The sequence below is a fragment of the Bos indicus genome, chromosome 2, assembly GCF_029378745.1.
Source record: "Bos indicus isolate NIAB-ARS_2022 breed Sahiwal x Tharparkar chromosome 2, NIAB-ARS_B.indTharparkar_mat_pri_1.0, whole genome shotgun sequence".
Classification (NCBI taxonomy): Eukaryota; Metazoa; Chordata; class Mammalia; order Artiodactyla; family Bovidae; genus Bos; species Bos indicus.
This window is the reverse complement of record NC_091761.1, coordinates 129,242,794-129,257,499: the sequence shown is the minus strand read 5'-3', so window position 1 is coordinate 129,257,499 and position 14,706 is coordinate 129,242,794. Positions and strand designations below refer to the sequence as shown.

The 14,706-nt window shown below is 38.1% G+C and overlaps 1 protein-coding gene across 3 annotated transcripts in view; it reads right to left on the bottom strand.

The window, feature by feature from the left end:
- The window catches only part of HNRNPR (heterogeneous nuclear ribonucleoprotein R), a 32,337-nt gene that overhangs the window by 14,093 nt on the left and 3,538 nt on the right, over positions 1-14,706 (bottom strand). For all 3 annotated transcript variants that reach the window (XM_019981669.2, XM_070776800.1, XM_019981651.2), the window contains 3 exons: positions 12,441-12,559; positions 11,788-11,895; positions 9,990-10,103 (listed from right to left, as the gene is read on the bottom strand). In XM_019981669.2, the coding sequence (XP_019837228.1) occupies positions 9,990-10,103; positions 11,788-11,868 (195 nt within the window). In that variant the 5' untranslated portion in view covers positions 11,869-11,895; positions 12,441-12,559. The remainder of the gene's footprint in view (positions 1-9,989; positions 10,104-11,787; positions 11,896-12,440; positions 12,560-14,706) is intronic.

Genomic DNA, 14,706 nt, shown 5'->3' with positions numbered 1-14,706 from the left:
CCCACATTTCTCTTAGGAGAACATAATTTCTGCTAACCACCACCCCACTCCACCCCAGCCCCACCCCCGGCAAATGACTGAGGAAAAATACTCTCATAAACAAAAAACCTCAGATATTTTTAATCCCTCCAATTCCCATCCATATCCAATTAATTTTTAAAATATCAGCTCGAGGGCTTCCTTGATGGTCCAGTGGTTAAGAGTCTGCTTTGCAGTGCAGGGGTAATGGGTTCTATCCCTGGTCCAGGAGGACCCCACATGCCACGGAGCAGTTAAGCCCATGTACAGCAACTGCTGAAGCTAGTGCTCTAGAGCCGATGAGCTCCAGCTACTGAGGCCAGTGCACCTAGAGCCCTTGCTCCACAACCGAAGAGGCCCCGACAACGAGAAGCCCGGGCCTTGCAACTACAGAGTGGCTACCGCTCTCTGCAACTAGACAAAGTCCATGTGCAGCAACCAAGACCCAGCACAGCCATAAATCCGTAAGTAAATAAATAAAATGCCAGCCTGAAGTCGCTCCAGTGCAGGTAACTAGCTCCCTCCCTATTCACAGAACTTGTCCAAACCTTTCATGAGGCGTGGACTCATAGGCCATGTATTTTTCTTCTACATTCTAGAGATGAGTGAGGACAAGGCAATGGCACCCCACTCCAGTACCCTTGCCTGGAAAATCCCACGGATGGAGGAGCCTGGTGGGCTGCAGTCCATGGGGTCGCTAAGAGTCGGACACGACTGAGCAACTTCACTTTCACTTTTCACTTTCATGCATTGGAGAAGGAAATGGCAACCCACTCCAGTGTTCTTGCCTGGAGAATCCCAGGGACGGGGGAGCCTGGTGGGCTGCCGTCTACGGGGTCGCATAGAGTCGGCCACAACTGAATCGACTTAGCAGCAGCAGCAGCAGAGATGAGTGAACACCACAGACAGGTCTAGATGTTCATGAAGCTTACATTCTACTGCTAAGAGACAGACAATTTAAAAGACAATACAATTTCAGGAGGAAATTATAATATAAAAGCAAAGAAAAGGGATAAATGAATAAGAGGTTATATTTTAAGTAGGAGGGCCTTCCTGAGAAGACAAATTTGAACTGAGACCTGAGAGAGAAAATAAAGCAAAAGTATGAGGAAAGGGCATTCCACGGGGACAGAACAAGTACAAAAAGATACCGAGTACAACTGATATATCTGACGAACAGCAAATAGGCCAGTGATTAAATAAAAGGTCCACACAGGAGACAGTGATGAGAAAGAGAAAATGCGGACCAGATTAAATTAAACCACAGTTAGAAGTTTAAGAGTTTTATTCCAAACATGTTAGAAAGATGTTAAGAGGACTCTTGAGCAGACAAATAACCAGGTATTATTTATGTCCTAAAAGAAATAAGACTGGCAGCAGGGTAGAAGCAGCAGGGTAGAAAGTGGATCGTAAAGAAAAACAGGCTGACCAGTCAGGTTAACAGGGCAAGAGATGACAGTGGCTTGGTGTAGCAGGGTGAAAGCTTAAAGGCAGGCAGAATGTGAGGAAGAGTGAGTTTTAAGCTATGTTGGATTCAAATCTACATTCCAGTTACGGTGAACAAGTTTCTAAATCAGCAAGTCTCAAGATTCTCATCTGAGAGTAACATCAGCAAAAGCATTCAGCTTCCATGTAAGCAGAGAGCCCACATCGTGTTGCTCATTTTATTCCCAGTACTGAATGCAGTGCCAGGGTCATAACAGTTGCTCATCTTTGAGTAAATACATGTATGAACGTCTATCTCGTACTGTGACTTATACGCTAGATGCCCTCCCTTCTGTCCTACTCAAGGACTCTTGGTCTGACAACAATTTTATCATCAATTTCCTCCTTTATACATGGATCATTCCCATCAGCACATAGTATATTACAATCTCCCCCTTAAATTTTTTTTTTAATATTTATTTATTTGGCTATGCATGGTCTTAGTTACGGCAGGCAGACTCTCAGTTGCAGCATGTGGGATTTAATAGTTCCCTGACCAGGGACTGAACCCAAGCCCCCCACACTGGAAATGCAGAGTCTTAGGCACCGGACCACCTGGGAAGTCCCTTTTCTTTAAAATTTCAATTAAAACAAAAATATATCTTGACTATAAACCTTCTAAGTATTGTCCCATTTCTCTGCTACCCTTTGTAGCAAAACTGCTCAGAAGAGCTATAATATTCTTAATGCCTCAAATTTGCTCATCTCCTTAGTCTCTTGAATCTTTTCCAATGTGGCTTTTGTCACCACTCCAGTCAAAGTCACTAACAACATTTATGCTATCATAATCAAATGTCAATTCTTAGTCCTCATCTTACTTGGGAAGTTTAATATAACTGACCTTCCTTCTGCGAATACTTTCTTCACTTGACCTCTGGGACACCACACTCCTGGTTTTTCTTATCTCATTGGCTCTCTTTTAAAAATTTATTTATTGGCTGCATTGAGTCTTTGTTTCGGCACTCAGGCTCCAGAGTGCACAGACTCAGTAGCCCTCCTCAGCATGTGGGGATCCTAGTTCTGAGACTAGGGATCACACCCAACCCCCTGCACTGGAAGGCGGATTCTTAACCCCTGGAGTACCAGGGAAGCCCCTTCATTGCCTCCTTCTTCTTAGTCCCCTTTGCTAGTTCCTTCTCATCTCCCCATCTCTCTAAATGTTGAAGTGCTGAAGGAATCAGATCTTAAAAATTTTCTCTAGCTATATACACTTCCATGGTGACCACATCCAAACATGGTCTGAAAACACCATCATCTTAGATACTTATGCCTCCCATATTTATGATCACCAGTCAAAACTCTCCTATGAACTCCAAGCTCACGTAAGTAACGGCTCACTCAACAGCTCCATTTGGATGACAAAGAGACCTCTAACTCATACATGTCCAAGGCTGAACTACTACCTTTCAATCCTGCTAATCTGCTCTTTACAGCCTTCCTCATTTTAGTAAGTGGCAACTACATCCTTCTAACTGCTCAGGTCCTAAGACTTAAAGCCATCCTCTGCTCCTTTCTCTCATGTCTTCGTATCCACTTCATCAATAAATCTTGTTAAGATACGCACTCAAATTATCCAGAATCTGACCACTTCTCATTAGTTTCAGTTGTATCACCCTATAGCATTCACAACTCTATATATTAGCACTGATTAACAGGGCACAGCACTTAAACACACACACACACACACACACTACTGATAAATGGCATCCTGAGACAAATACACAAGAGTAGTTTAGTTCAGTCGCTCAGCTGTGTTCAACTCTTTGAGACACCACGGACTGCAGCATGCCAGGCCTCCCTGTCCATCACCAACTCCCAGAGCTTACTCAAACTCAAGTCCACTGAGTCGGTGATACCATCCAACCATCTTATCTGCTGTTGTCCCCTTCTTTTCCTGCCTTCAATCTTTCCCAGCATCACGGTCTTTTCCAAGGAGTCAGTTTTTCACATCAGGTGGCCAAAGTATTGGAGCTTTAGCATCCGTCCTTTCAATGAATATTCAGAACTGATTTCCTTGAGGATGGACTGGTTGGATCTCCTTGCAGAACAAGGGACTCTCAAGAGTCTTCTCCAACACCACAGTTCAAAAGCATCAATTCTTCAACCCTCAGCTTTCTTTATAGTCCAACTCTCACATCCATACATGACTACTGGAAAAATCAAAGCTTTGACTAGACGGACTTCTGTTGGCAAAGTAATGTCTCTGCTTTTTAACATGCTGTCTAGGTTGGTCAGAGCTTTTCTTCCAAGGAGCAACGGTCTTTTAATTTCATGCCTGCAGTCAGTATCCAGAGTGATTTTGGAGCCCAAAACAATAAAGTCTCTCACTGTTTCCACTGTTTCCCCATCTATTTGCCATGAAGTGATGGGACCAGAAGCCATGATCTTAAGCTTTCTGAATGCTGAGTTTTAAGCCAAGTTTTTCACTCTCCTCTTTCACTTTCCTCAAGAGGGTCTTTAGTTTTTCTTTGCTTTCTGCCATAAAGGTGGTGTCATTTGCATATCTGAGGTTACTGATATTTCTCCTGGCAATCTTGATTCTAGCTTGTGCTTCATCCAGTCCAGCATTTCTCACGATGTACTCTGCATGTAAGTTAAATAAGCACGGTGACAATATACAGCCTTGACATACTCCTTTCCCTATTTGGAACCAGTCTGTTGTTCCATGTCCAGTTCTAACTGTTGCTTCTTGACATGCATACAGATTTTTCAGGAGGCAGGTCAGGTGGTCTGGTATCCCCACCTCTTTAAGAATTTTAAACAGTTTGTTGTGAACACAAGAGTAATTGGTATTAATTCTGAAATATATTTTTTAGTGTTGCTAGGCTCTGGCCACACCTAAGTCTAGCCTGGTTAGAATATCTTTATATTTGAGAATATTTGTTATTTGAATATTTTAACACTGTCCTGGGAAGTAAATTCCGCTTTCTATCGTTTCTATTATAATGCAGTGATGCTTCGTAATTACACCATTCACCATCTGTATTCTCTCCCTGCCCATTACAAACGCATGCAACAGCAAAGACAGCACACACAGTGGCACTGTGAGAACACCCACAAGGGTCTTCCCTGGTGGTTAAGAATCCGCCTTCCAGTGCAGGGGACATGGGTTCAATCCCTGGTCAGGCAACTAAGCTCCCCAAGACCACATGCAGCAACTACTGAGTCAGCTCTCTGGATGGAGCCTGTGCACAACTGGAGAAAAGCCTACACACTACAAGGAAGATACTGCGTGCTGCAACTAAGACCCGGTGCAGACAAAAATCAACAAACGAATATTTTAAAAAATATACAGTTGAACACAAATAAATGAGGAATCTAAGTGTCAGATTACTATACTACTTTCTTAACATGTGTATATATTTTCAGAAACATTCAGGTTTACTTCACTAACCATACTTGAAAAGATCTTGTATTTTCAGGAAAAGCAACTGATTGATTAGAAAGAATTCATAACAGTAAGCTCCTTGTACTCTACATGATCATATGAATGTTAGAAGTCCACCTGACATTACAGCTTTTCCACAAGAATACTGTTCTATTTTAGAAATATCAAGGAATTTCCTGGCAGTCCAGTGGTTAGCACTCTGCGCTTCTACTGCAAGGGGTAAGGGTTTGATCCTTGGTCAGGCAACTAAGATCCCATATGCCGCACATGGCGTGGCCAAAAATAAACATATAAACAAAAATAAAAGAAACATCAACAAACCTATGCCCAATGCTGTATTCACTGGGGTCCATCAAGAAACAGGCCAAAAACAATGATTTGCTTGAGAAACAGAAGATGGTCTCATTTCAAGATCAATTTAACTTAGGACTTTAAAGGAACTTTAAAAGGCTTAAAATAGATAGTATTCAAAAACTAAGTATCCCTCTTTGTAAAGCTTTTTAAGCTCAGTTTTTAATGCACTGAAACGTAATATGAATGTTTTCCTTTTATTACCGTGTTGATCCCTGAGCCATTCTGGCTCCATATGAGCTGTCCAGAGTAAACGCGCGGTCATGTGCAGGTTATCCCTCCCCACCAGAACCAACAGAATCCAGTGAATATCCTAACACCTGTTCTTCCTTTACTCATTAGACTTTAAGGTTTTGAACAAGTTTTGGCTGTTGTCTACCCACTGATTCCTTCAACAGTAACAGAGGAAGCCCCGAAGACTCTGGAAGCAATCGACAGAAGTAACCAGGCAGATCAACAGTGTCTTCCAATTATCTACAATGGCCGTTCCAATATCCGGCTTCTATTTGCTATTTTTGCAAACAGAGCAGCTTTTCTTTATATATAATGCAAATCAAATGTTACAAAGTCACATACTTATAGGTCTGTTAAACACCCTGTTTCTTTTTAACACCTCAACTAGCTAATAAAACAGAGAGTTAAGTCCAACATACAGAGTTTATTACCAATATATAGAGATGATCTGCATGGAGATCACATTTCTGTCAAGGAAATAGAGTTTTACAAAACCAGCTGAAGCACAGAAAGGTGCTGTGACACACAGTGACTACACTTACGGTGATCACTTTGAAACTAGAGAAGTATCAATCACTATGCCCTGTACCTGAACTAACGCAGTGTTCAAGGTCAACTGAACTTCAAAACCAAAGAGAGAAACAAACTCACACAAAAGAGATCAATTTGTGGTTACCGGAGGTAAGGTTGGGAGGAGAAGGATCTGGATGAAAGTAGTTAAAGAAGGGTACAAACTTCCAGTTATAACTAGGGATGTAATGTACAACATGATAAATATAATTAACACTGCTGTATGCTATATAACAAAGTTGCTAACAGTAAATCCTGAGTTCTCATCACAAGGAAAAACCATTATTTTTCTGTTTCTTTAATTTTATGAGGTGATGGATGCCTACTAAACTTACTGTGGTCATCATTTCATGATGTATTTAAGTCAAACCATTATGCTGTACACCTTAAACTTACATAGTGCTATATGTCAAGTATTTCTCAATAAAACTGGAATAAAAAGGGAAAAAAGGATACAAAAATACTATAGCCATACTAGGTCTGAGAGCCAAGGCACACTAAAAAAAAATACATTTCAAAACTGGTATTAACATTCTTGTTTATTTCTCATCTCAAGGTCAATGCTTAGCAACAAGGTCCATTAATGAGTATTCACCATAGGGTTAATTTACAGTAGATTTTATCCAAAGATAAAACTTCATTGTCTTCTCATAACTTACTTTCAATACTGTCAGTATCAGGCACTGACCCTAATTTCAACTTCCTCAATCAAGAGCCAGTAGTAGTTTTTACTAACTGCAATGAGCCATAAAAGAACAAAACCCCAAACCTTGGAGCATCAAAAGTGGTATCAATTAAAACCAATCACTTTACTAAATCTATCATCAACCCAATATATTAAAACCCTCCTAATTTTCAAAACTTTAATCTTCAACAAGTATGGGCCAAATCTCATGAAATCTGAACTTAAGGGAGGAATCCAAAACTTTACACTGCAATTTTGTTGCAACAAACTGCTTGCCAGGAGTGCTTTAGGCTGGTGATCTCATATAGGGATTTATGCTGCAACCATATCTGCTGCACATAATGATAACATACAGAAAAACACATCTTCTCCTACAGAGGGAGTGCAATATAAAATCTGCAAGAAGATCAAACCAGTCAATCCTAAAGGAAATCAGTCCTGAATATTATTTATGGACGCTGAAGCTGAAACTCCAATACTTCGGCCACCTGATGTGAAGAACTGACTCATTGGAAAAGACCCTGATACTGGGAAAGATTGAAGGCAGGAAGAAAAGGGGAGGACCAAAGATAAGATGGTTGGATGGCATCACCGACTCAATGGACATGAGTTTGAGGAAACTCCGGGAGTTGGTGACGGACAGAGAGCTGGCGTGCTGCAGTTCACGGGGTCGCAAAGAGTCGGACACGACTGAGTGACTGAACTGACTGACTGTGTGTGTCTGATTCCTCTTCAAAGGCAGGACCATATATTGTTGATTATCTAGAAATAAATACCAGCACTGAGGCAGGGTCTGGCAGAATATAGGTATGCCAAATACATGCTGGTTGAAGTGATGCTTAGAAACATAATACTCAGTTTACACACTTGTCAAAATAATTAAATGATGAGATGTTTGGATGGTGTCACTGACTCAATGGACATGAGACTGGGCAAGCTCCCGGAAGTTGGTGATGGACAGGGAAGCCTGGCATGCTGCAGTCCATGGGGTTGCAAAGAGTCGGATATTGACTGAGTGACTGTATTGAACTGAATTGAAACAAATTTTATGTTTAACATAGGATTTGTTTTTAACTGGGTACTCAAAACAGTTTATTAAATGAAGAACTTCCAGTGAAATCTTAAAGTACTAGCAAATCCCTCCCTATCTACATCAGTTCAGTTCAGTTCAGTCACTCAGTAGTGTCCGACTCTTTGCGACCCCATGGACTGCAGCACACAGTCCCTTATCTACACAGAGCAAAGATAAAACAAGTCTCCATTAAAGAGCTCATTAATGAAGCTACCTAACAGGCTAAAAAAAAATATTTCGATTAATTACAAAATAGATACAACCAATTTTACAGTAGGCTATATTGGGCACTGTGAAGAACAAAACTGTATGATATAACTTTTATTTCTAAGGATTTTATAATCAGTCAAAGAAACGAAACTAAGAAAGTGTAATAATAACTGATGAGGATATCATATGATGAATGGTATACTACTGATAACTTTTTCAAAATGTATTCCCCTCTTGGAGGTGTTTCAACTTGTCTCAGGAACAAGAAAATGGCAAAGGAACAATTCCATTTTTCATTCAGTTTACATGAGGGCTTAGGTGCAAATTTAAAACCATTAGGAAAAAAAATACATATAGTACAGGAGTCCCTGTAAGAAAGCTGAGTTATATTTCCATATTGTTTATTATTCTTTTGGCCACACCATGTGGCATGAAGATCTCAGTTCCCCAACCAGGGATTGAACCCGTGCCCCCTGCACTGGGAGCACAGCCTTAACTTACACTGGAGTACCAGGGAAGTCCCTCCATATTCTTTAAAAATAAAATATAAATGTAGATTTGAAAGGGTTCACAACATAAGTAGAACATTAAGTATGGTGTCAGGGAATTAATGAGAGGACAACAGTGAGTATATTATGTTTCAATGATACTTTCTCCTATAAGGAATGTAGACAGCTTAGAGTCCCAATCCCAACTCTATCAATAATTATAGAGCAGTAAGTAATTTACAGTAGTTTTTTGAAATTCAAAAACAAGTATATGTACCTGATTCAGGTATCAAAAAATAAAAAGGCCTAGAGTCCTTTTAATAATGTTAAATATTAAGAAACAGAATAACTATAATAATTAACTATAATAATGCATAAAAGAAGCTCAGGGAACAACCACCAATAAATGTACATTTACATACAGAGAACATAATTAAAATTAGCTCTGATATAGATCTAAAAAGTTACATTAAATGGTGATGTCTTTATTTACATACTCATAAACTAGAAATAACAATCTGTGCTTTGGACTGCCTCAAAAGTTAAATTTCAGCACTCAGAAGGGTGTCATTGATAATGTTTGAGTAAAGTTTCAGAATTTCTTAAAATTCTAATAAGTAGGAGATACATAATAATACCACCTAAATATTTTAACTGACACTATCATTTAAGGATCTACCCCCTTCACTTTGTTTTAAAGAAAATCCTGTAAGATTATCATTTAATCTGATTTTAAGTTATGAGGTCATGATTACAGTATTCAAAAAAAAAAACCATAACCACCAATTATCTGTCCTCCTATACTCCCGGCATCATGCTAGGCACTAAAAAGACAACGGAGGCATCAAATCAGAAAGGGGACCTGCAATGACGGGACTTGTCTCTTGGCATTCAGTGCTCTCCATTTAAAGGGTCAGAATAGTCTAACATAAAGGCATATGAAGAAACCCTCATCAACACACAGATGCAGAAGGGACTCCCTCTTCTTTCAAGTATAGACCAATGTGCTCAACCTTTTGATTCTACATCCTTTGATGTAGAATCCTTCCTACATCCTTTGATTCTACACCCTTCCCTTGTGCAACCCATTCCCTTCACTAAATCTCTCTGTAAACACTGAGTATCTTCTATGTGATGGAGGAGAGGGTCAGGAGAGATGACAAGCACCATTTTGACATAAAAGAAAAACAGAATAAAGCAATTGCTTCTCCTTAACAACCTCATCCCAAGGACCTAAAATGGTGTGTCGCTAGTTGCATAGTTCTAGCTACCAGTTCCAAGAACTCTACACATTCCTTTACAAAGTGTTTAGGTATCTACCATTCACAGGATTATCCCTGCTTACGATGGCAGCAGAATACAGATGGATAGCAAAACAAAAGTTATGGCTACTCTTTGAAAAAAATCCAAGTTATTTTCCCCATCATACAATAGATAGAAATATTCACAAACTGGAAGGATTTCAGCAAACGGCTGAAGAACACTCACTTCGGTTCCGATTCCAGGCTGCACACCAGAGTACACACTGTCCGGGGGAGGGCCGCCATACTTCCTCTGTCCTGTGGTTACATCCAAGGTATAACCGGTCCTTTCAAGCAAGGCCTAAAGATAATCAGACATGATTGTCAGTTCCTGAATGGGAAATATCATACAAACACACACACAAATCAAAATAGAAATCTTTTCCAAAAGGTACCCCAACATTTTAGGTATTTTAGTCAAGGGAGAAAAAAGAAAAGAAAAAAAAAAAAAAATCACAGCATTCACACTAGTTCTTCTCACATACATAGACTTTTACTTCTCCTTTCCAGAGCATGGAAAGAGTTGTAGGCAAATTAAGTCTCTGAGCACACGTCATCTATTTTTAATGAGAAAAGAAAAAAGGTGGAAGGATTACTAACACTTCGATGTAAGCTGACCCCAAGCTATCTGTTCATACTTACATACCATAGTATGCCTCCTTTTATATCCCCTCTACATCAGATTTTTTCCTTATTTGTTCCCTTTACATACTATGCTTACATCCACAAGTGATTCTTTTCAAATAAAATGTTCTCTATCCTTAAAAACAGGAAGAACTCACAAGTCCTAGCTCTTTTAGGCAGCTTCTTTCATTTACTGTTTCTCACATCATCCTATTCTGACTTTCTATTGTACTCAAATCATTTCAATTTTATTTTGTTTGATCCTGTTGTTTTGTACTCCTACACCAGAAGCTTCATAAGAACCAGACCATTTCTCATATAGCACAGACTCAAAATACTTGGCAATTACCAAATGAATATACTCTCAGGTTTCAAAAAATAAACTGTTTCCTGATTTCCAACCTTCCTCACAACACTATATGAGGTATTAAGAGGAATCATAGAAAAGAAGATACTGTCCCTGCCCTTAAGGGTTTGTGTTCATATGAAAGGCCTACAGAACAAGGACACAATGGAAAAAAGAAAGGCGATCCATCTAGGAATGGCAGGATTTTACACTCCAGGTTTTTAAAAACCACAGAATGTTAGAGCAACAAGAAACTTTAGATGACATCAAATTCAAGTTTTAAAAAATATCGCTGGATAACCCTGAGATAGCAGTTATCTTAGATCCTCCATTCTTCTACCATTGACACAAAACATGTATATTATCCATTACTTGTATAATATGTAGTATACACATATTACATATACAATATGCACCTTCTCAAGAGCAGATAGCCAGTTTTAGGGAAATAACATAGACCTATTCTATGAACAGCAGTAAGTTTAAAAAAAAAAATAACCATTATAGCAAATAAAGTTCTCACCTATTATTTAAGATATAAGAATGGGAGTGTGCCATTTCCCACATGAGGAAAAAAAGGTACAAAGGAATAAAAACTGTAAGTTGTAGTTCTTGTCTAAAACATGATAGAATTGTACAAACTTCAACATTATTTCAAATTGAAAAGTCTATCACTACAGCAAAACACCAATATCCATTTAACTAAATATGAGGTTCACTAGTCTTTTAGTAAAAGCCCTGTATTTTCCTTTCAGTTTATCTAAATAATAACAACAGTAACAATAATGGCTCACAGTTATACTGATCCCCCTACACTCCAGGCATTATGCACTCTATGTCAGAGCACTGCAACTGCGGAGAAGCACGTGCGCCGCAACGTAAGACCCCACATCCTGCAAGGAAGATCCCTCGTGGACCACCAAGACCTGACCCATCCAAAGACATAAATATTTCTAGAGCATCTGATCTCATGATTACATTTAATTTCATTACAACTACCCAAGTCAAGTTTTACCTTGATCTTTGCTTCATCAGGTCCCTTCGTGGACTCTTGCACCTTGCTCCCCTGTTTCTCCCTTTGCCTGTAGGTCTTCATAACTCCACATAAAAATGCACTTTTGTTCTAGAACAGCCAAGTAATTCAATAAAAAAGAATTACCAGGAATTGTTGAAGGGTCAAATATACAATTAAATTTAAATTTCAAAAGAACAGAATTTAAACAAAATATTTACTCATTTATTAACTCAACAAATACTTGATGAGTGGTTGCTATGTGCCAGAGACTGGAACTGACAGCACTTAAGACACAGAAGACCTCTGGGGAGCTTACCCTCAGCACTGGCAAAATAGTCTTCCATTTGCTGATGTTTAAATGTATCTGGGCTATTTTTGCCAGATGTCCTGAAACTATTCCTCCTATCTATTTTCCTCCAAGATAACAAAACAGTTTCACATAATCCAAAAACGTCACAAGAAGTGGGAGACTTTTACTTTACACTTGTGTTTCTGAAAACTTTTTGCCATGTAGATTTTTTTACGCTAACTTTTTTTTAAAGAAGCAGTAGTAGTCACAAATAAAAAATACCACTTATCCACAGAAAAAAAGTAATAGTAAAATAATTTCAGATCATTAGTTGTTCAAAGACTTTTCTGGATAATGTCCTTACCTGAACATGTGATAAGTCACTTTCCTTGAACTGCTGTAGTACAGACAGAGCTCCTTCTTCATTAAATTCCCTGAGAGCATCAATTGCTCTTTCATCAAGATCGACATAAGCTACCAATCCTAAAAATTAAATTGAAAACGGGTAACATTATTGCAACAAAGAGGATAGTCTAAACTGTGCTATCAATGTTCATCAAGAATTGCTCTATTCAATACTAACTACATTTTCATTCAACTATACGCATATAGGTCAGCTATACAAATACTATATAGAAAGATCAAGAGTACAAATATGAAAACAAAAGACACAATGTTAATACCTATAAACATAAATTTCAATCCCCACATTTCACACAAAAATTCTAACCCCATTTCCCACTCTCCAAAATGTTTAAATCTTGGAAGTTAAATCTGATGTACATACACACTGTACTACAAATTAAGCATTAAAATAGTAAGTTCTGATTATGTTAGAGTGGTTAAAAAAAAAAACAAAAAAACACTGTATTTCCCAAGAATCAACCTGCAAATTATATGGACTGCTGGAGTTGTTGCTAACCACCCAAGAAGTGGGGGAAAAAATGAATTATTTTTGCTAAATAATTCTTCCCACTCTTCAAAAAGTGTCAAAGGCTTTCCCTCCTTAGCACCAAAGATAAAATGAAATTTCATTTGTTTTGAGCATCTACTTTGCTGCAGTCAGAATGTGGAAAGGCATATTTTACATTAAATTTTAAATTTTTCCTATAAATGCAAGTGCAGCTTGATTAATCAATTCTGAAAAGTCACATTTTAAGGCATTTTTTGTTCTTCACAAGTGTCACTCTGAGATTTTAAAAGATGCTGTAGCATTAACAACACTGTCAACAATGACAATTTTTTTTTTCAAATGGCATTAAAAGGACTTTACTATGGACTTACAAGCAAAGTATATAGAAAATATATGCACTGCATTCTATATATACATATAGTATATTTAACTGCACACAGAACATCTACTATGTTTAAATATAATTTAAGTCTGTTAAATTTTATATTTCTGAATATATTTCAGAATTGATCCAAAGTAAAATGGAAATATTTGGCAGATTAAAAGCCCCAAGTCCATATGAACTAACATCAAAAGTGACTCCATTTTGGTAAAGCAAAAAGAACTTTATTCCATAATATCACTTGCAAAGTTACTTAAAAAAAAAAAAAAAAAAAGATGCCATGATTTAAGAGCTCAAAATGAGCATGCCAAAATAACTGGCATTTCCTTACTTGACTATTCCATATCACCACCCAAAGTCACAACTCAGAGATACCCATCAATCCATTCTGTCAATCCAACCCTACACCCAAGCCATCAACCTCTTATCAATAACAAAACACTCTACAAGAGAGCATCTCTAAGCAGATCACTGCCAATTCTCTATGGCAGAACATCAAAGAAAGTTTCTGAGCACTGATTTTCAGAGGGACCATCACCCAGGAGTCAGTCTGAGAAGTCATTTTAGTGTCTAAATGAGCTTTAGCTTGAGCTTCTCGGATTTAAAAATAAATAAATAAATAAGGACAAAAAAACAGGTATTTGTTACTACAGTACTTAAGACACAGTTTGTGAGACAATTCCATTTTCTCTCCCAGAATCTGGACAGGCACACAAAACACAGAGGAAGAACGTTTCCATCTAATGGCCCCAAAGGGGGAGGACGTATTTATTTATGAACAATGCTCTCTAATGGTATACATATTTCTCTCCCTCTTTAGAACCTCAAACCACTTACAACCACCATATTAAAATGTTCAAATTTGCTTAAGCACTTAACCATGGGATTCTAGATTAAAAAAAAAAAAACACAGCTGTTACAAACCAAACACTTCCAAATTACTGAGAGTTGTAGATCTCTGTCTGTCACAAACTGGACAGGCCACAAACTCTCAAGGAGTCTGACATTTTATTATCGTTGCAGACAATACCATCTAAACTAGTCCTCTTTTATGCCACCTAATAAGACCTAAGCTATTTTAACAATCACTTTAAGAAGCTAAAGGTAGAAAAGTAAAAGCAAAATGACGACTGATTTAGATTAAGAAAAAAATGTAAAATTTGATATGCTGAAACACATTTTAAATTGATGGTAAATCTAAGACAAATTGATGTACTGTTCTGAAACAACTCAGACTGCATATTCAACACTAAGGCTTCAAAATAATGAAATAAGAATATCAAACTCAAACCCAATATGCCCTCAATGAAGGGAAAGTAACATTCGGCTCTACAT